Genomic DNA, 22,811 nt, shown 5'->3' with positions numbered 1-22,811 from the left:
TATGCGGTTTTTCGCGCGCATTTCCGTGCGACGGAAACATAGACAATGAAATTTAGCCATGAAGTCCACAGACAAAATAATCACTTTAATTTAAATAGATTAAATAATAATTATTGCTTGATTTTAATTTATGTGCTTTTTATTATAAACTTGAAAACTTATATCCAATTTTGATTTAAGTGTTATAGATGTAAAGTGTCACAAAACTCACAAAATATAATGATATAATGCACCAGTTAGTCCACCACGGTCAAATTCTTAACATAACCATTAATCATTAGCAGTCTATTCCTTTAGTTATTCTTTGTTCGGAAGCACTTTACTAAACTATTGGGTCCGAGCGGTTATAAATATGCAACAGTTGTTAAACCTTGTCGGATTGGTTAGTTACAAAGTGTAAATACGACATTAATTGTAGTCTACATGCCGCCATTAGACTTAACTTCAGTTTACGATACATGATGTTTTTTTTTAATTGGCAGAATAAAATGAAAAGCAAAGCGTTAAAGGCGCAATGGTGCGGCTACATTTAAAATATGAGTTACATTACACTTATATCCCTACACTAATATTCGTTGTGTAGTGGAGCCTACGGAAAAACTAATAGGTACATTAATACCCTGACCCATGACAGGAATCTAAGATGATCATTAAAATGTTCACCTGGCCGGAGATCGAACCCGGAACCAATTGTAAGGCCGACTGGTATGGTGACCACTTCTAAGTAAAACTAAAAGTGGATCGGAAAACAAATGTCTGTTTATTTGACAAATGTCACAAAGTCAATTCTATAGGCACTCAGTCGTTTCATTTTAAATATATTTCTTTTGCAGACCAACTCCAGTGTCGTGGGCAAGCGTGACAGCAGACACCATGCCAACAAGGTTCTCCGTGCGCCCTACAGCTGAGCTGCCACAGCCCTACTCCACGGCCATCACACTCATCGACCAGATAGGATACAAGATCATAAAGACCACCGAACTCGTCACGGATATACTCAGGAACACAGTCCGAGCTGTCGTCGGTTGATTACCAATACATTCATTCAATGACCGAGTGTCCCGGCACTATTCTAAATTGTAACTTGAAAGGGAAGGGCCGTTTTTGCCACTAGGAGCACGACCAATGTATGCCATAATAAGGTCGTGTTATGAAAGATAATGGTTTGGTTTATAGAGTGATATATTTTATGTATCTAATGTCCAATAATTTAATATTATTATATGGGCTCCAAGACAAAAAGTTTAGCCCTTCCCATTAAAACATTTTAGAGAAAATACTCATAAAAGGATTGAGAATGAACAACAGAATGAAAACAAAAATGACGTGCACTTTCTTTTGATTTTTATAAAGTTTTACATAGTTTCGTAAAATATTAAATTTTTAATTTTCTTGAAATTACTATCGCCGATTTAAATATTGTTTACCTTAAGAGATTATAAACGGATAAATGACAAATAATACGTAATATATCTATGCCTCGTAATTAGTTTTTAATTAAATAATAAATATTCCCAATGAATTAAATATTAATGAAGTGCTCGTAAATATAATAACTTGTTACTAATTATGTTGTAAGAATCAAGATTATGCGTTTAATGTACATACGTACTTTTAAGTATTAGATACTACTAAGCACTGTTGGCCTAAGTCAGCTTTATATTTTATTAATTCGATTTTATTTTACGATAATCTACATTTTATCTTGAGGCATGTCAATTCAAAGGTTTAATTACCTACTAGATAATTAATTGGTGAGCAAGTTAATTCATAGTAACATCATCTCTAGAAATAGCTCTGTCATATTTCTCACTTTGTAATGACGTGCAAATTTATGGTTAACTAACCGCAAAGTTCCATTCTATTTTCCAGCTTCTATTTTCTATATAATATGCTAAGTAATGTCAAAATTTCGTTGAATGTCTTTTATAACAACAAATTAGTCAAAAATTATATTTATGTCAAGGAAAGGTCTAAAGAGGAAAAATGTTTAACTCAAAATTGGGGAAAACTGTTTTTAAACTAATGACATTTGTAAATTTGCTTTTAGATGTAAGTATGAACAACACGATTTCGAATTTATTGTTCTTAGACAAGGACAGTAGGTTAATATTTTAAGGGTTAATTTATTCCTAGTAATAAAATATATTTAGGTACAAAATTCGAATTTGTAAAGATATTGATGACGTATATACTACCTAGGAGATATTTGATATAGTGAACTCGTTTTTATAAGTTTAGTTCTAAGATTTTTATACGAAGTCCAGTGACTTGCAGTAAAATATTAATGAAAACCTTGTATTTTATTTATTGAACTACCCATTTAAAATATTAGTTTTATCATGGCTATTTCTAACAACTCAGTTTAAAATTTCATTTTAATGTTACCTCAAATGTTGAGATTGGCACATCACGCGGGACGGGAGTGCGGGATTCCACTTTGCGTGACCAGGTCTATGTCTCCCTTAAAGAACTTTGTGGATCTCCGCAATTATTGCCTCTGCATTAATCTGATATCTGATAGATCTGTTAATAATAATAAGTGTGATAATGTACTTCGGTGATAGAGGGACTTAATCATTGTAAATAAGTATTTAAAAATTCTAATCCTGAATAGAATCCGCCACCATTGTGCTCCAAATTTTTATAAGTTTTTTTATAATGCACCGTGCATTATAAAAAACTTATAAAAACCACATTACATTACCACATAACATTTTATACCTGACTTTGAAGAATATAAAAATAAGAAATGCAATTATGTTTAGGTAATATTAATTACAATACTGTGTTCTTGACAAACAAAAACAAATCGCAAGCGCCTAGTTAACATATCTTAGCAATTACATCCTCATAAAAACTTTAATTAGAATTACATTTAGGTACGGTCACACTTCGGTCAAGTTTTTTATATGTTTACAGCATAGTAATCTATGGTTTACAGGCAAAATATTACAGAAATAAACAATTCATACCTATTTACCTATTCACTGTAGCCATAGGATGCCAGTTATTATCTTATATTTAAAATTCTCGTGTCACAATGCTAGTTACCGTACTCCTCCGAAACGGCTTTACCGATTTTTACTAAAGTTTATATGCATATTCATTAGGTCTGAGAATCAGCTACTATCTATTTTTCATACCCCTAAGTGATAAGGGTTGTTCACCCTTAACATGTTTTTATTTATATGGCAACACAACTTTTGCCAAGGCAGCTAGTAATAATATAACGAATTCGTTCTTACTAAGAACATGAGGCTTGACGATATTGATTTACAATGGCAGACAGGCAGAGTCCAGATTCAATTTTACCTGACTATGGAAGGTAGTGTTTCTCGAGAATAATTCTCATTTTTTGACATGCACTGTAGTCCCAAACGGCTTGATAGATTTTAACATATGTGGTGCCGTTGGGCATAGGCTAATTTTTATTACGCGTAAATTGCAATAACTAACATAAACTTGACTCTGCTTATCTAAAAAAATATACGTACCTACGGACTATAAGACAAAAAAAGTGAATTTATAATCAGGTATCTGTTGCTATACTTATTACGGAATGAGCAACTTTAGACTACTTTCGATCCAACGAGAAAGTGAAAGTGGATACTGGTTTGTTCTGGTATTAGTATCAAAAAACAATTTGCGTTCACCGTCCATTTGTTTAGTATGTGACAATACAAAAGTGTACTAGAAAAAGTGCATTTGTCGGTCATTATTTTATATTTAGACGTAACATCGGTACCCTGTATATAATAATACTCTATGATCGGTACACTGTACCGTCACATCTTTCGTTGCATAGATTACTATATTTGGTTGATATCAATATGATTAGGGTTGCAGTGCTATGCACAAAATCATGCAACCAAAATACCTATGTTAAATAAACTTTTTCGCTACAACTGTATGTAGGTACCTAAATGTACAATAAAAAGTAGCTAACCAGTTTCCAAAGAATATCTCGTAATCTAGCAGAAGGAAAAAATAGACATCGGGTCGGGGGACATAAAATGCGAGTAAATCGATGGAATGCCATTATATGCAGGCATTAAAAATGTCATTAGGTTTAAATAATTTCTACAAAATTCTACCAACTTAGCGAGTTCGATACGGGCCCTTTACACTTCTTTACCTTTCAAATTTAAAATGTGCATAATTTTATTGGTTTATTTCAGTGACGTAATATTAGCAGATACCTACTAAATCGGATTTTAACAAATTATAATAGTTTTAATATGGACAGGACAATCTATGCTACAGGAAAATTAAATGGAAATAGGAATTTGAGCACAGTAAAACCTATGAGTCATTTTTTTAAGCTTACATGCTTGAGGATTTACCACCATATTCTTTGAAACCTTTAAAATGTATTGGTTTTATTACTTATGTATTTGTTTTTAAAACCATTTTGAGTGATCAATTTGAAAGAAGGCGTTTTTTTTAAGACGCTTTCTACACTCACAGCTCCACCCTGCCATGAACCCACACAAAGACGAATACATAACTACTGGGTAGTTAGTTAGTAATTTAGAATATATATCTGGCCAGGGTCGTACCCCGAACCCTTTGCGCGTCTGACCAATATAGTCGCCGCTCCGCTACGCGGGTCGTGTGCCTAAACAATCCCTTTTAATATCATAAGTAATAGGTATACAATCATAGCATTAATAACACATAAAGTTTGCATCATACAGTAATTATTATTTCAAGGTGACTTAAACAAGTTAGCTATATTAAATATGTCACTTAAGGTTACTATAGGTATACTTTACATACTACACATACCAACATTATTTAAAAAACATAAACCATTACCATTTTATCTCAAAAACGATTGAATAAAATGTATAAAGGTTATGTAAACTTTTAAGAATAAGAGTCTTATCACAGCCAATTAAATACAATGATAAAGAAATCATAAAGAAAACACAAGACCACATTAATATCATTTAATGATTTATCACATCAACATTGTTCAAAAACGCTCATCTAACATACATATCTTGTATAAATAGACACTTATTAATGAGATTGTTCCCTACTTTTAACAATAAGCATGATAACACTTTGAAATAACATTGCATAATAAGTAGTAACTTATAATAAATCTTATAATAATTTGTGTATTCGAGTAGTAATGTATTTTGGCAAGATTACTGAACGATTAGTTCCGTTACATTATCCTTAGTAACAAGGGCCACCAAGCTGCCGCTGGCCGGCCTTTCTTGACCCTTCATCCACTTGTCAAAGAGCTCCGCAACAAAGGTCAGAGGCGTCCATGAGCCGAAGTCGGCTTTAGGCATCCACTTCCTGTTCATTTCAGTGTCCAAAGTGACAGGCATGATAGCCACAGCCAAGGAGTTGTCTGGTAGACCTGAATCCTTAGCGCCAAGAGACTTTGTTAGTTGGTGAACCGCTGCTTTTGCAAGACCGTAACCAATCATGCCGGGTGTTCCTTCTAAGGCTGCTTTGGCACCAGTGAGGGCAAGTAATCCACCAGGGCTGAGATACTTAGAAGCGACAGTCGCCGCAATGGTGGAGCTCCACACCGATTGCCGCCACATGAGGTCGGCTTGCTTGCTGAGGTCCTTGGCCGCGTTCCCACCGGCCCAGCCGCCCGCCACGCAGATCACCGCATTCACTTTCTGGCCCTGAAGCGCGGTGCCGAGTTCGTTCACGACGTGCTCCTCTTGCTGCACCCACGACGCGTCTTTCGGTACCGTGATGTTGACATCTGCGCTCTCGTTAGGGTTCAAGTCGACGCTCGCTACCCAGAAGTTGTTGGTCTTGAAATGCTTGACAACCGCCGCGCCTAAGGCTCCACGTCCACCGTAAACGACAATCCTACCGCTGGCCATGATCACGTCTATCTCCTTTCACTGAATGTAACTAACTGACCACAGTAACGAGCAAGTAGCAAGTACGGTAAGCTATCTCATTACGTGGTAACCTCGACTATCACTTTTTTTAGCGGCACGAATGATAAGTGCACGCTAACGATGATTGGGGTCACGAATTATAAGTAGTTTACGTGGGAAACTTAAAAATGACCACTTTTTATAAGTTAATTAAATATTCAGATTCAAACAGGTTGCTTTACTTTGCTCGAGATCGAGACTGAAAAAACAATCAATAACTTAACTTCTTATCAGAATTATCACACTGACGTCTTTGACAGGTGACATTTATCAATATCATTCATTCATTCACTTAAGGTCGACGTAAACTTAATCTTGCCGAAACGGAGCATAATATAGCAAAAATACAACTGATTATAAAAATACCATAGCTATAAACCCATTTTGTTTAAATTTCATTTGTGTGAAACGCATGCCTTTCATGATTACAATAGTACAAGCTAAGTTTAGTAGGCGAATAATATTATAAATCTGTGAAAAATATTTAGTCCAAAAATCCTCTGTGTCAGAAAATGGAAGTATTTGACCAAATCGTGTTGCCAGGAGACGTGTTCTTTTACTATAGGCCATTTCGGATACAGCTCCGGGGAATATTGTTACTTTTTCGAGGAATTCAATGTCATTAGCACGGTAAATTTATACTTTGTTAAGTTTGGTCATTGCATAAAACCATTTACAAACAGCGTAGGTCTAGAATAAACAAACTTGGCAGTGAACTTCTAAAGAAATATACATATAATTGGATGATAGCTTTCTCTGGTTCTTATATGAAGTAAAAATAATTGTTTCGTTTTCTTTTTGAAACAAAAGATGTATTGAGATGAAACTTGGAAAATAAAACAAATTTATATATATTATTATTTATTATTATATTACTATATAAAGTACATATTTAAATAAAGAAACAAATAATTTACTAAAGCAATACCTCAGAGTTTTTATAATTATTGTTTAAAATATTTTTTATCTAAGAGTTGTATCTATAGTCGAATTCAAAAACTTCGAAGTTAAAATTACAAATAATTATTTTGTCATTTCATAAAACATATACATTACCTATCTACGGCCAAGTATCTTATAGTATTTGGGCAGAGGATGTGTGTATATTTATAATAAAAATATTTATGACACGACATAATATCTTCGTTGTTTAACTTTTCTCCACTATAAATACGAAGGAAAGTGCTTACAAAAATAATAATACCTTAAAATGACTAAGTGCTACGTGAAAAATAATGTGGTCATAAATTATTACATTTAAATAGGTATATTATCAATATTTTGCACAGTAAAAACTGTTATAAGAATATTGACAGGAATGCTGACGCTTTTAAAAACTAATGTCGTATTGTTCAATATCTCGGCACCTCGTTGGTGATGTACGTTGTTAATATCGAGAATTATGCAGAGTATCATGGCCACCACGGTTGATATCACCTAAACAAAACATAAAATAACATAAATAAAAAAGAAAAATAAAAAAACAGGATGACAACGAAAACTGAAAAAATAAAAAAGTATAAAAATGTGTTAAATCATATTAAAGATCTGAAAGAAAATTAAATTAAAGACCTAAAAAAAATAAAAAAAAATCCAAGATAAAAAAAAAGTTAAAGAAAACTAAAAATACCAACGGAATGTGAATAAAAGCTATTGGTTGTCTGAAAAAACATTTAGGTAGAAAAGCTTTACATTAGTCATACATTTATAATGAACTAAGTGTAGGTAAACATTAAAGGTAGCTTACATTTGTCATCAATGTGAAATTTAAGAACGAATGTTTAACTTAATTACAAAACGTTTATAATATTTTGAGAACAATTGTTTTATTTATTAAATTCCCACACTTATACTTTTCAAAATGGGGCACTAACCTTTTGAACCTCAGCAATTAAGTATTATACGTAAATTATCACACAAATGAAGTAATCATGATTCATAGGCTGTATTTTTAACAACAGCATAAAGACGGAAAAAAATAAGTTGCTAATGTGTTCATTGAATTAATAATAATTTGGTGCTAGATATTAATTTAGAAATTTATCTACATTATGTTTAATTTCCTTTTCAATTATTGCTTCCCCAAATCGTACAGTCTAATTACGTGTAATTATTAATTTTAAAATCTCAAAAACATTATGGCCTCTCGAAAATCGCCGCGTTTCGTATATAAATTTTGCCACATTAACATTTCTATTTCTATTAAAACAAGCCCAAAAAACTCGAACTCTTATTCCCATTCAAATCTTGCTGCGAAACAGCAGGATCCAAACCGAACGTCATTTTGATGACGTCACAGAACACCGCTCCGGTCATGAGACCGACCGAAATGTGATAGAGCCAGTCAGCGATCTTCTTTTGTCTGTGGCTGTTATCCGGATCCATAGAGGATATGAGTATAGCCAGGATACCCGCGCCCGCCTGCATTATAAAAAGATTATAATGGGAATAAGGTTTCAAAACTATGACCTTCAACAAAATGTTGAAACGATCAATGTTTTATACAGTCACAATCACAAACATTACAGATCGATAGTTCATTTAACTTTAACTTTTCATGAGGCACCTAAATCTATTAGCTGATTACATTTTTTAAAATATAATTAACTACTATTACAAATGCAAAAATACTGTAGTTATCGTTGGCATTTTACCTGTAATTATCCTATAATTAACAAAAAACAAGTAATGTCAATTCCTTTTCAATAATACATCATTAATTTACGCAATAGTTATTTAACTAAACTAATCAGTATATAGAAATGTGCCAATTTATTACATACTACAATACTGTTAAATTTCCTTTCCTCAAGTATTCGGTGTTGATATACTTGAGTCGCTCCAAGACAAGAGGACTGTTGGAATACTCTATGCCGAAAGCGGATATGACGATATTAGTTATGGAGATGACGAATATGAATATGACAATGACGTCATTGAGGACAAGCGCAGACGGCTGGTCGGCGTGGTCATTGAGGTCCAACCCGCCGATTATTACGAAGAGTAACCCAACCAGAAGCTAAAACAATATTTCCTTGTTACACTTACATTGAGTTTTGGGATGGAATAGTTAACTGTAGTTAGTAGTAGTTAAGTACAATCAGACATTTAAATATAGACACTGATACTGATTATAGTGATTATAAATAATGATGAATGTCTACGTTAAATTTTTTGTGTGTGCGTGTGTAGAATATACGTGTAATAATTATAATCAACATGATGCCAGGTGCAAAGTCTGAACTAACTCTTAGCTCATGATTAGATCTACAAAATGGTCTAATCGACCAATACTCGAAGCATTATTTGCCAACCATTTGGTAAAGATAATTAGATAGCTTCCATTTCGAGATATCTAGCGAGCGAAGAATCGAATGCAGATACTAGAATGTTAAATACAGTGACAAGAAAAGCAGTCGCGGTCGTCAGGTAGTTGATGTTCAGCGCTGATGTCTTGTGGCGGGGCAGGTGGAAACGGCAGTCACGGAGCAGGTTCAGCGAGAGCAGAACAAGACCCATCGCCACCTAGGAACCTTGGGCTTTAGCTGCTATACACATAAAGATAAATTTAAAGAAATTTTCAGAGAATGGATCACGATCTCTCCCTGGCTTATAACTATCCTATGTTAATTAAAACTTAAAAGTACCTTAAAGGTATCACTGAAATCGGTGATGAATTTACTGATGGATGATTTTCGAAATGTCGTTTTCTTACTAAGTTTTGAAGTGTAACATATCTGTGACTGACTTTATTAGTGGGAAGATGGTCCCGTCTGAAGTTACGTTACGAGTACACTTACAAGACCCGTTACACTTACGAGAAGTTGTCCTTAATTAGTAAAAACGTAACAATTTTGGCCACGTCGTAAAAACTAAAGTCCACATTTGCCAACTTACCTGTAATACCATAGAGATGGAAATGAGCGTAACGAGCAGCGTATAAAATTCGTGTTTAGGGCCAACTTGGAGCACATATTTCAATTGAGATGCGTTGGAGGTCAGCAGAGCGATGTCCAGCATGCCCTGCGCCACCGTCTTCTTCGTCGCATAGCGGTTAGCATCCAGCCCCTTGATCTGAAAAATAAACAAAATGGCTGCAGATTATGCCTAGCAAATTGGAGCAAGGACTAAGGACTGACATTCTTGATTAATTTATTTTAATGAAATTGAACTAGAAAATCGCATCCACCTGATGGTATATGGTAACTGCCAGCCATGGATATGTGTATTCCATCCCAAATAAATCAAATCCTTCCTGAGGTGCGGCAAATGTGTTGCTAACTCTGAGAAATATTTTGGAATGACTCATGTAATAATAAGACAATGGTGCTGAGATTGTATTATGAGGTACCTATAGGTAGGTAGTATAGGTGAGGCGGTAGTGGCACCGGAGTGGAAATAATTTTACCATTTAACCTGCTTGAGAGACACCTCTGAATTTCAGAAGTTCCAGAAAGAACGAGCGTCACATATTTATCGCATTAGTAAGAATTTGGAGCCCCGATTCTTCTTATAGTTTATACTATACAGTTAATAAGACACTTCTGGGATAAATAATAAAAATAGCATAATCCTGAATTTAAAAGTAAATACGTGGAAAACTAATAATTGTGTGAGCTCCTTATGGTGTGTGTATGTTGGTTTCACATTTAAATTATTCGTAAATACAGAGATAATATAGTAAAATTGTTCTTTTATTGATCTTTCTTTGAAGTAGATTATTTATATTGAAAATACTTTTTAAGTAACTTTCTAAATGTTATTCGAGGATAAATTGCCGTTATTTGACATGATTTTTTCGATCAATCTTCTGAATTAGTTAAAAATACAAAACATTTTTCATTAATAGACAGTCTGAAATATAAAGAGAGTCTAATGAGGTATTTTGCTATTCTCTAGACCAAAAAACTCAATAAAAATATATCATCAGTCACATTCAAACTTTGCCGTAACGAGAATCGAACTTGGAACCTCCGAAGTAAATTTAATAAATCTCTTTTATGTAATAAATACGAACATGAAAAGATTATTGTGCGCGATGCATTGAATGTCTTGATTATTTATTATTAGTATGACAAAGAAACACGAAAACAAAGAACCAAAAACCGTCTTTGTTACACCGTTGGATTAGGAGGTATCACGATAAACTCATTTCATAACATTAATAGAAAGTTTTAAAATAATTACTTCACCGCCAAACACCTCCGTTGGAGTTTCTTCTTCTTTCTTGGATATAAGATCGTCAATATTAATCTCCTTCACTTCCGACGCCCCAGCCAATTTCCCGCCGTTATTATTCTCAGCCATTTTGTCTCGAATCACTGTGTTCTTAACAAGATCGCGCGTAAACACGTACTGAATTCACACTAAACAATTCACGTACAAATCAAAAGTATCTGAATTAGTAAGAAACCGTTCATTCCATTGAGGGTTTCCTTTTTACAAGGTAAGTAAAAATCGGAAGGCACTAACTACAGACAATAAACAAAGTTAATTACGATTCCGGCTCAGTGGATTGATTTAGGAAATTGATATTTAATCTTTGAAGACGTGACTTTTATTAGTTTTTAAATACAATGCAAGACGTAAGAAGTGTGTTAATAAATGTGTAATGATGTGTTTCATATAACTTTAGACGTGGTAGATATTCAAAAAGTCGAATACACAAACAAACTCATAATAGGCATATAACTGGCTGGGGATCGAACCTGGTACCTTCTCTATGATAGGCGTGCCTTAAATGATCGCTCTGCCAGTACAAGTGGTAACTTAAAGTAAGTTATTTACAAAGATCGCTTTTAGCTTGAGATGATGATTTAAATTAAAAATATGATAATCTTATCACTTTTCCAGAAAATTATCTTATTTCTATCAAATTTAATAATGTTTCGAATACAGCCACACAGCTGAACCTTGAAGTCATAATATTCGTACTTATATCGTCTGTCGTGTGGGCGGAGCCCGACGGGGCACCGCGCTAAGAGGACTCCGGTTGCGTTCCGTTGGAGATCCCGGAGTCCTCTACGCAGCGCCGAGGACGGCCACCGGGGAGTTTATAGTGCGGTTAAAGTCACACATAACCGTGTGTCGCTCCCACGGCACCGGGTACCTTTTGAAGGTTCCTCGTTAACAAAAAAAGACATATCGTACGGCCTTCTTATTCAAATTTTGAAACCTGGTAGAATAATTTGTAGTTCCACTCCGGAGGCACAACAGCCACACCTATTTCTGTCTTATAACTGCACTATTGTGCCACTTATTTTATGGTTTGAAGAGTATAAAGGAATTATCCGTATTTAACTTACCTAGTCATCAGGCAAAGCATCTGTGGCCGACCTCATGTGGTACTCCAATCCTATTCAGGGTTGATTACACTTGTACATGGGCGACAGCGGCCAATTACCATCAGGTGAACTGCATGCCCATTTTGTTCAAATTAATCGTACGTTCAATGAATTATGTACTAAACATTGAAACATATATTCAGGTACCTTTATGGAATTTATGTGTTTTCTTATAAGTAATAGTAATAGATTCATGAAATAGTGCAATACATAAAATATTCAAGTCTTACTCCATTTTGCAGTCCTGTTGGGATGATCGATGCCATCTTTGGTAACTTAACTTTATCTTATTTTTTTTATTTTATGCACAAAATTATCAGCTGACTTTGAACATCATAAGTTAAGAAACGTACACTTAACACCCTTAGATAAAACTCTAGGTTACGGCGACAATTAAAAACGATGTGTACATTATAGAGTAGGAAACCGAATGATTAAAAAATCGATTTCGTTGCTAGACAACACGAATATCAACAATATACCTTCTTATATTATATTCAACATTATATTGACTTGTACTACCAATTTTGAGAGTTCATCGAGTATGCGTGAAGGGGTCGTTGCCTCACGTGTTTTAGTGATTGTAGCGTGCTCGCCACGTATTAATTACAGTCACTGCCTGTGGTCATTGATATCAACATTTACTATAACTTAACATTAATGTACCTTTTTTTTTAAAAAAAAAGCATTAATGTACCTAACTGAAGTCATCTAGATGATATATAAATGAAGTCATCTTTTTAAATGCGCTATTCTCTGACTCTCAGAATTGAATTGTTGAAGACGCGCCAAATCATATTTGAATACACTGACCACTCATAAGGAAAGGAACGCATCGGCAAAATATTTTCTTATTCCCTTTGCTGAGACTTAAAATGTTTTTGCTACCATTACACTATTACTAAAAAAGCTGCTACTCAAATTAGGGAGTTATTTGTAAGTGTCTAAAATATATTTTAGCAAATTTTAGAAAAAAGTACCTACGTAAAAATATCTACCTACCTATGAGGCTTTTCAAAGTGGCGGAGAATCTGCAAATGCAATAATTAAACTCAGTAATTAATAAATACATTCCTACATATGGACAACTTTTAAGGGTAAATTATTGAAGATACTTAAAAATTTGTTCATACTATTAAGCACTACCAAGTACAATCTCCATGCCTATTTTTATCTAATGCACTGCATAATGTTACCATAGTGAAGTGGATGATGAAACCAAATAGGTACACTAAAGCATTATAGAGTAGCACTGCAAGTTAATCCCCAGGATTAGCACTGGTAGCATCGCCTACTTTAGCATGTGGTACTGTTCCTATACGGCAGTTGTTATATCCATGCCAATATAAGCACTGACCACAACATCTATGAGGATTCTGTTGCTAATTCATTTGATAAATACTGACCGACCTGTTTTTATTTAAGTTTAGAAATCGTCTATAAAAGTAAACTTGCTAAATTACAGCCTAACATTAAGTGAAACAAAAACTATGGAAACTTGTGAAATAAGTAGATAATGACTCCAAAGCATTGCACAATACGTAACTCGCAAATAAAATGCTAAATGCTTTTATACTGAAAGATTTTAAAATTTAAATAACATAATTGTTATCATTTTTGTTTCCTCCTAAAATCGTTATAAAATAATAATTATACCATAGTTTAGCCCATTCAGTAATTGCAATTTTATTTTTGAATCGTGCGTAAAACTTTCGAAAAGTCGGCGCGTAACTTTAAGTTAACTATTCAGTCCTATTAATTGAATGGAAAATTAAATATACTATCATTTCTTCACTTCTTGATACCACAATATGTAAATAATGCTACACCAATAAAATAATAGAAGTATATAATAGATACATAAGTATTTATTTAAATCATTCTTTGTTCCTAAAATGAAACGTCTCAACAACTCTACTCGCGCTCCTTCCTCCCGCCGCGCTTTCGCGTCGTTGTGTCTGTCAAACAAAAATATTTCTTTAAACTTTGTTGGTTTTTATTCACAAAATATTTGAAAACATTTAATAATGAGTAGTTATTTATACTTCCTATATTTTTTTTAATTTAGATAATGTTTATACAATGTTTTTACCGTGTTTTGTTTGGTGAACTTTAGAGTTTAGAGAGTGGTAATCGTGTCGATAAGTGGATTTGTTTTGTTAGAAACAAGCTCATAAATCTTCCAAATGTTGCCTTCGATGCCAATTTTATTTACGAGGGAAAGCCAAGATGCCTTTGGGAATAAAATTGAGCCAAGTACAAGCTTTTTCAACCCAAATTCTGTTTCGAAACCCGCCATTAAAACTGAGGTGAGTCAGTTGAGATGTATGCGTGTTAATTTATGTAACTCTTTGAAAACTATTAGTGAACTAGATTTAAGATGATATTTATGTCAGATATCGGGAGTAGTAAGACATCCTTTTGAGTGCAATTTCAAATTATTTTATGCGGTTTTAATGAAGTAAACAAGCACAAAATTGCGCCTTATCTACACGTTAACAATGTCTGCCATTTTTAAGTATAATTTTATAATGTGACTTTGTTTATTTTTCAGACAACTATATGTAAAGCTGAGCAAGGTCCATCTACATTACAGACGAAGGAAAAAGATAAAACCCAGGCCATAAAAAAAGAGGAGCCTCCCAAACCTAATAATAATGCATTGGAAGCAGGTATGGTAATGACATCCATTCTACTACAGGAATGTTATTTTTTATTTTTGGTATTAAGTTATTAATGCCTTAATATTAAGTAAGGTCATGATGCAGTATTCTAGAATTTATAATTTAAGTATTATTTGATATATATTTTCTTTATTAGTTTGAATTCTGAGACCTACTAGGTACTTATATGTTCGAAGACTAGTAAGTCCAGTTTCGTTTGGCATATGACCTTCAAATTGAGATATTGAGTCGGCAGAGCTGATAACTTATGATATTATTCATAGAAGTATAAAAGTAACAAAATATTCAATTAAATTAAGTAAAAAAATGTGTTGTCATTTTTAAACACCTGTTGCATTCGGTCATGGGAATTTTTTGTAACATGTATTTCCAACTCAATTAAGATTAGTGCAATGATTATTCTAAAAAAAAATGATCAGCCAGGATACTGACTGCATGTATATAAGAATACAAGGTTCTCACCAGATAGTAATGAAAAATATTTATCACTAACACATAAAGTGACAAATATTTTGGCCCATAAGTACTCTAAAAACAACTTATACTTGTAATGTTTTTGAAAATACATAACTAATTTGAGATGTTTATTGCGTTTGGTAGTCATTATAAAGTCAGGATTATTATCCTGTAGTATCATATTCAGTAGATATACAATATATTTATTAACCCATTTTATTTATAAATAAAAAACATATGAACATTGCCGTATTAATGGACATATGGAAAAAGGTTATATGTAATTGTGTAAATAACTTTCTTTTCAGCACTTGTCAGATCCTACTATGCAAAAGTGAAATCAAGATTTGGTACAAATCCATCAGCTCCTACCAACAAATTTGTGCAATTCCGCGAGTTACTAAAAACATTTGACCCTACAAAAGAGACACCTGTGGATTTGTACAGAAAGGTGGAGAATTTACTTGGTGAAGAACATAAAGATATAGTAGAGGAATTTCTGCTATTTCTAAAGCCGGGCCAGGCAGCTACAGTTGGCAGGTTAATGGACCATCTGGTGCAGACACAGATTTTAAGTTTTATAGAACTCTTACAAGTAAGTATAATATAAATTATTATTTTATACATTGTTGTTTCATAAGATTGGAGTCCACCTAATATTGAATGGTCACTGTTGTCTATGCACATTTGTAACTTTCTCCATATATCAGAAATCAATCATGTATGTAATGCCGCTTATGAGCAATGAGATGGTCATGTATGTAAGTCAGCTGGCACCTGCCCCCTTTCACAGAAAATCAAGAATTTCTCACTAGAAATAGGTGTGATGGTGGTACCTTGAGCTTTACTGATTCTACCACCTTTGAAAGTCTTTGCAAATATTACTCTGTTCTTATTTTACTATTTGGGTTAGTGAAAATAAAAGCAGGAGATATTTGAATTTTGATTTTAAACATTAGCTATTTTGTGAATAAGTCATGTCATTACCTATTATTATGTTACACGGATATAAATATTAACTAGAAATAAAAAGAGAAATATGAAATTACCAATGAAAGTCAAATTTTTATTGAATATTTCCAGAAATCATTCAGCCGAAAGCCCACAGTGCTACGCAAGGTGCTACGCGCGCTCACCACTGGCATCAACAGTGGCAGCAGTCAGGAGATGAAGACCAGGGTGCTACCACATCTGAGATCCAACCCCCGCCTCACTCAGATGTTCAAATCATTGTTCCCAGATGAAAGGCCGCCAGACAGGTGGGTATCTTGTGACTTTGTAGCTGTAAAGTCAGTTAGAACCAATATTAAATAAATATGGAGGAATGTTAAGAACAGCTGTATTAATATATTTATAGATTTCTATTGTCAACAAAAAATAAATAATGCTTTTATGACATGCAAAAGTGAGGTTGAGGTTACCTGTAAGTGACCTCGAAAGGAATTTAATTTAATCTACAAAAAGATATCCTAGATGCATTGTCTTAGCAGTAAGTCTTTGGGGTTATCCAAAGGCTGACTTGGGAGTTATTTAGTATGCAAGCTCCTAAGCTTTGAGTGGGGCATCGTACAGGGTAGTAGCACTGTGTCAAAAAATGTACCACTTCCATAGCGTGGGGAAACTATGTTTCAAACAAACTTTGCAATAATGTCTATTTCTACATTATGACGTTCGGGTGCCGATTTTGACGGTGCTACACAGCACTGCTTATATGTATGTCGGCTCTAAGAGATGTTGTGTTAAAACTAGCTGACACAGCAACGTGTCAGCTAGTTGTGTTGCCATATAAATAAAAAAATGTTAAGGATGAACAACCCTTATCACTTAGGGGTATGAAAAATAGATAGTAGCCAATTCTCAGTACTACTGAATATGCATATAAAATTTTGTGAAAATCGGTAGCCGTTTCGTAGGAGTATGGTAACTAACATTGTGACACAAGAATTTTATCTATAAGATTAGCGTGTATTAAAATTCTATTTTCTTTCAGTGTATACGAGACAGGGACAGATATTATTAACGAGAGCTTCTTGACGTCTGACAATGGTTGCGACGTCTGGGAGTTTGAAGAGACTAATGATAACAAACGGAAAATTGAAGTGAAGGAGAGTCTTGATACAGTGGTGAGTGTTTATTTAATAAGTATTACCCTTACTTTTTTTTTTTTCATTTATTTAATAAAGAAGACTTACAAAATAAACATAATTTGAAATCTGCCGAACTGTAGGCCAGTTTGTCTGCTTTCTTGCGTTCATTATTTATTAATTTATCAAAAAGAGTGGGAAGAGAGGTGTAGCACACTGATGATTTACCTTTTTACCGCAGTATGAGTTCATCCTCTGCAGCATGCTGCCAAGCGTTTTTAGAACATTTCTCTAAACATAGGATACATCCATCTTTAAAAATAAATGACAATAATGTACCTACTCAAATATGAAGCCTTTAAAAATATGATATTGTTTCAGTATCTCCATGGGAGAGTCTTCCTGCAACACGGCAGGATGCTCAAGACAGCATGCGTCACATATCCATACAGCAAGGAGCCCTACCGGGCCCACGTCAGGCGCCTCGCACCCAACCACTGCCGCCTATCACCCCCAGAGTCTGACGAAGAAAGATCATCACCCAAGAGGACCACAAGGAACACGTGCAAAATTCCGCCTAAAAGAACAAAGAAACAACTGAAATCGCCCACTAAGCAGGTTAAGGACGTAAATGACAACACGAAACATAAGGAAAGTCTACCACAAACGATTAATAAAGCCGTGAAAGGCAAAGCGCACACAAAAACGAAAAATTGTAGAGACAAGAAGGATGAAACCAAAACAGAACAAAAGAAGAAACAAGAAAAGAATATTATTTCGTTGAAGAAAGACGAAGGTAAAGTGAAGCAAGCAGACAAAAAAGTAGAGCCTCCTAAAGTAGAGAGTAGGAGTTGGACCAGAGAAGAAGATAAAACAATGTTGCAAGTACTGAAAGGCGAAGCTAGGTCCGAACAAATCTTCAGGCGGATCAGCGAGTTGTTACCGCACCGGTCTGCGACGGAGATCAAAGAAAGATTCTGTTACGTCATGAACCTCTTACAGCAAATGGCGGTCAGCGAAGTCACATAACATGCGGCGACTGAGTTTTTATTAAATATAAGCGAAAATGGTATTTATAATTTTGTATTAATAAAAGTTATTTTTAACTTTTATTCTGTTTTTATTTTATGACCGACATTGAACGACAATCGAAAATTTTCTTGTTCTAAAACAATTGATCTAGTAAATGTTTAGAGTCTTTTGGGGCTAAAATATATTTTTCAACTTTTATATTAAACGTTTTATATTACGAAATATTCTTAATTGGTGGCAGAATTAAAGCTACGAATAACACAAACTATAGAGAAGTGATCGAAAGATCAATGCATGCATGCAAACATGCATGAAAACGGCAGTACCCTTAATATAGCTTTACAACCCATCACACGATCTTGGCTAACTCGATATCAAAGATAGATTCTAGTGATAATCAACAATTTTGATCGAATAATGTAATTTTGATTGAACAGATGCCATACATTAAATTGACTGACGTCAATAACTTCATCTTGACATTAGTGACCCATTTTTATACAAACCATTTTGCAATTTTGTTCTATCTATTCATATGATTATTTTATAATGTTATTGAATTTTTAATTGAATTATATTTAGTATGGCTACTTTAGACGAAAACCACTACCTCCGTAAATATTATATCAAACATGAAGAAGTACCTACCCAGAGTGTTATGATGGCAAAAATGTCTCCACCCCTCGCTAAAGTGTACTTTAAATCCATGACACCTAAATTAAAGATACTAGCCGGCCTGGAGCCACCCATGAAAGGCGGTGGTAGTGATTGGTTTGTACCACCCAGCGATCTACTCCAGAGTAAAGCAGTTCTTAAGCCGGTCAAAAAGGAATACTTGTCCAAATTAGGTTTCGATGGCATCGCATTTTACGGAGAAACCATCGTGAAAGCACATCAAAAGCAGATGGAAGAAACAAAAAGACAGGTTCTTCAAGAAAACGATTTGAGATGGAAGAGGGACATAGAATTAGCTTGCCGAAAGCTTTGGGAGGATAAATCCAAGGAAGCAGCACAACAAAACACGTCGAAAATAAGACAAGCGTTCCATGAATTTAGGATGCTGTTTTCCACATCCCTCAATAAAATAGAAGAATTACTTTTGGACGCGAGTATCAAGGAGATTCAACGTGTAAAAGAGGCAGCTAGTGATAAAATGTCGAAACATTACGAAATCCTCCTAAAGCAACAAGCGACGATGTTGTATGACAGGTATACAGAGCGATTGGCAAAGGAAAACGAAAGACACAAATCCAAATTTATTGAAAATCTAGAGAAGGCCCGAATTAACATAGGTGATCGCATACACGATATCAATGTTGAAAAACATATAGCCATAGAAAAATTGCGATGCCTACTCGAAAGCCAAAACTTAGCTTGTCAAATATATGTAGCGTTGAAAGAAAGAGAGGAATGCAAGAAGGAAATGAAGCTATCAAAACACGAGCATGAAAAACGAATAAAACTTTTGAATGAAGAAATTGCAATAAAAGGCTTCGAAATTCGCCTCGCACACGAAAAGGAAAAGAAACGTCATGAATTCAATACAATATGGCTAAAAAAGATATGCCACGTAGTCAAAAGATTCCAAGACTTCGTTTGTTATTGTCTAAATGCACTACCGGAGCATGCAGAATTCTTTATAAACATGGAAAAGTTAATGCTACTACAACTAAGTGAAGCCATAGAAAATCCTGAAATCGAAAGTGTTTTTATTCCTGAGGAAGAACCATTTCATACGCCCATTCCTAGGCCACATCCCTTTTACCTTTTTTGTGATAAAGGATACAAACCGCAAGTTGAACAGAATTTATGTCCAAAACATTGCACATCTAGCGCCAGTCAATTGCCTGTAGTAGTCGTAAATAAGCAATGCATTTATTCTGCATGTGACAACTTAGAAGTATTCGCTGACAAGATAAAAGGATTCATCGACGGCCGCCGTGGCGACGATACTGATTTTGAAGATGATCATGATTATACATATGATATACCCGTAAAATACACGCCTTCTCAACAGATGACTGAATTAAAAATGGAAAATTCCCTAATGCAGGTATTGCAAAAAGAATTTCCCAACGTTAAAGAAGTGCCTATCGAGTGTTGTTTAAAGAAAGTACCGTTTTGCTTCTGTAGTCCTGTGCGCCCATCGACAACATCAGTACAAATTAAGGAAGAACCTAAAAAGGTGACACTTATAGAATCTTTATCTCCAGGAGAAACCATTTCAACAAGGGATATCGAATTAGAACATGAACGGCAACCGAAATGGGAAAGCTATTTGAAATACATAAAGCCAAGAAGATGTAAGTGTGCTAAAATTGCAAAAAAACACCTGCAAGAACATTTGCCTTCCTATATGAGAACTATGTCTATGTTTGAGGCTCCAGAGATACCTCATTATGAACCATGCTCGCTCAAAACTTTGAAGAAATTAGTACGCAAAGCCAGAGGTATACGAACTCCACCTCCAGAGCCAGAGAAAGCAGAGTCCAAGACTCGAGATATCAGCACGCAGTATTCAGATCAGGAATTCGATTTCCTCTGTACGTGCTTCTCCGATGATGAAGTAGATAAACTATTCAATGAGATATTAAAAGAGCCGAAATTATTTACTTCCGAAAAGAAATTCAAAGTGGTAGACGGATGTTTATCACCATCAAACTTAACGAAACACTCCAGTACATTCGCTACGGAGAGGGCCATATCTTTGAAGCAATTGCTTGATGATACGCCAGAATTAAAAGAAATATTTAGAAAAGATGACTGTAAATTCTAAAGGGCATATTCCTGGAAATTGATCTGCGCCTCCTAATGTAATATTTTATAATATCATTAATATGACTAAAATTAAACTTCACGCAATATTGTAGCGCTATTAATCTTTTTTAATCATTTCTTTTACAAGTGACGTGCAATATTTTTTTTAGTTTTACTACGACACGGATCTGTCCTTTATGTACGGAAAGAGAACGGAGTCCAACAAAAAAAGTTGTTGGACGAGGTAGGTATAGTGGCCATGTCCCTGTAGTTCCGGGACCAGAATAGGGCTACGGTATCCCCTGCCTGTCGTAAGAGGCGACTAAAAGGGGGCTTCCGGGGTTGCGGGCGGCAAGAGTGGGAGCTCGAACCGCCCGGCCCCGGCCCCGGGAAGGACGACGGTTGGTGTGATGAGCGTCAAACTCACCTGGACTGAGGCCGACGGGGCAACCCGCTAAGAGGACTCCGGTTGCGTACCTTTGGAGATCCCGGAGCCCTCTACGCAGCAGAGGACGTCCACCGGGGGGGTTTTAGTGCGGTAAAAATCCCACATAACCCGGCGTCGCTCCCACGTTGTCGGGTACCTTTTGAAGGTTTCCCCCTCGATAACAAAAAAAAAAGGTTTGGTGGCCAAGTGAGATGTCAATGATTTCAAATGTTTTTTAAAAATTTATAGGTCTATCTGGTTTACAAAAATATTAACATAATATTATGCAAAAGCTTGTTGACCAGTTTCCACCAAAACACAGGAGGGTAGACATGTTATTTTTACATCTTTCTACTTTAACTCTGTGAATACCATTCAAATAGCGAGATTTTTAGACATATTTTTGGACACATTTTTAGACATATCCAGCGGATATGTATGCGGTGAGCACAAGGACGTTTCTTTCTCCGCTGCACACACACTACAACTTGCTTGCTAGAAAATCTTGCCGTCAACCAGCTCCCTTCTAACTAGCTCTGATCTCTGATCAGCATTGGTTGGAATATTCTGTTGTATAGCGGGCGTCTCCACTGTGCTTTGGTCGATTTCATACACGTACATCAGGCTTGGTTGAGCTCGTAAACTTACAATATAACTAGAATTTGGAATTCTCTATTTCCGCCATAGATTAGTAAATATTACTCTCTCCTAACAAGAAAATGTACCCAGTTTTGAGAATTGAAATAGTTGCGTAAAAAAGTTTTGCCACGTCTCCGTGCTAAAATGTCCCTAAAATATTTGAAATAATTATTTATTTATTATGTAAATTACGCAGTATTAGTTATTTATTCGTAAATTTTCTCTAAAAATGTTTTCATTTGTCAAGAATTCAAAAAAGAACTTACTCATAAGCCGTTTGTGGCTTCATTCAATTTCAAGGCGGCGAAGTATCTTTACTAATCTATGATTTCCGCTATAAAGAAATAAGGTGGATGTGGGGCCTTATATCATTGCTTCATTTTAAATACAAATGGTATACAGTACACGAGGTCGTTAAGTAAATCTTAAACGTGCAAACTCACATGCAAACGCATAACTATAAT

At 34.9% G+C, this 22,811-nt stretch overlaps 5 protein-coding genes across 11 annotated transcripts in view; 3 read left to right on the top strand and 2 right to left on the bottom strand.

The window, feature by feature from the left end:
- The window catches only part of CSP9 (chemosensory protein 9), a 55,870-nt gene extending 53,576 nt beyond the window's left edge, over positions 1-2,294 (top strand). For both annotated transcript variants that reach the window (XM_073086411.1, XM_073086410.1), the window contains one exon: positions 834-2,294. In XM_073086411.1, coding sequence (XP_072942512.1) covers positions 834-1,029 — 196 coding nt within the window. In that variant the 3' untranslated portion in view covers positions 1,030-2,294. The remainder of the gene's footprint in view (positions 1-833) is intronic.
- A 2,647-nt stretch (positions 2,295-4,941) lies between these two features.
- On the bottom strand, positions 4,942-6,182 carry Dhpr (dihydropteridine reductase). The gene has a single exon (XM_073086482.1). It carries the CDS (start codon positions 5,862-5,864, stop codon positions 5,160-5,162), a length of 705 nt encoding a protein of 234 aa, XP_072942583.1. The 5' UTR covers positions 5,865-6,182; the 3' UTR covers positions 4,942-5,159.
- Positions 6,183-7,123: 941 nt separating this feature from the next.
- LOC140752509 (ninjurin-2) lies at positions 7,124-12,800 on the bottom strand. Of its 6 annotated transcripts, none has more exons than XM_073086844.1 (3): positions 11,112-11,395; positions 9,822-9,998; positions 7,124-7,361 (listed from the first exon to the last, which is right to left on the bottom strand). In XM_073086844.1, exons 1-3 carry the CDS (start codon positions 11,229-11,231, stop codon positions 7,182-7,184), a joined length of 477 nt encoding a protein of 158 aa, XP_072942945.1. In that variant the 5' UTR covers positions 11,232-11,395; the 3' UTR covers positions 7,124-7,181. The 6 variants fall into 6 exon arrangements, with proteins under 6 accessions (XP_072942945.1, XP_072942947.1, XP_072942943.1 ...); XM_073086846.1 differs by lacking the exons at positions 7,124-7,361; positions 11,112-11,395 and adding exons at positions 7,524-8,345; positions 12,499-12,800; XM_073086842.1 differs by lacking the exon at positions 7,124-7,361 and adding an exon at positions 7,524-8,345.
- Positions 12,801-14,182: 1,382 nt separating this feature from the next.
- On the top strand, positions 14,183-18,604 carry LOC140752229 (uncharacterized). The gene is made up of 6 exons (XM_073086445.1): positions 14,183-14,577; positions 14,823-14,940; positions 15,717-16,003; positions 16,492-16,667; positions 17,399-17,531; positions 17,874-18,604. Exons 1-6 carry the CDS (start codon positions 14,455-14,457, stop codon positions 18,519-18,521), a joined length of 1,485 nt encoding a protein of 494 aa, XP_072942546.1. The 5' UTR covers positions 14,183-14,454; the 3' UTR covers positions 18,522-18,604.
- Positions 18,605-19,032: 428 nt separating this feature from the next.
- On the top strand, positions 19,033-21,388 carry LOC140752592 (uncharacterized). Its single transcript, XM_073086936.1, has one exon. The coding sequence runs from the start codon at positions 19,108-19,110 to the stop codon at positions 21,298-21,300; it is 2,193 nt and encodes a 730-aa protein (XP_072943037.1). The 5' UTR covers positions 19,033-19,107; the 3' UTR covers positions 21,301-21,388.
- The last annotated feature ends 1,423 nt before the right edge of the window (positions 21,389-22,811 follow it).

The sequence above is a fragment of the Epargyreus clarus genome, unplaced genomic scaffold (genome assembly GCF_041222505.1).
Source record: "Epargyreus clarus isolate Ecla_fem2 unplaced genomic scaffold, WU_Ecla_fem_2.2 ptg000024l, whole genome shotgun sequence".
Classification (NCBI taxonomy): domain Eukaryota; kingdom Metazoa; phylum Arthropoda; class Insecta; order Lepidoptera; family Hesperiidae; genus Epargyreus; species Epargyreus clarus.
This window is presented reverse-complemented; position numbering and strand designations above follow the sequence as displayed.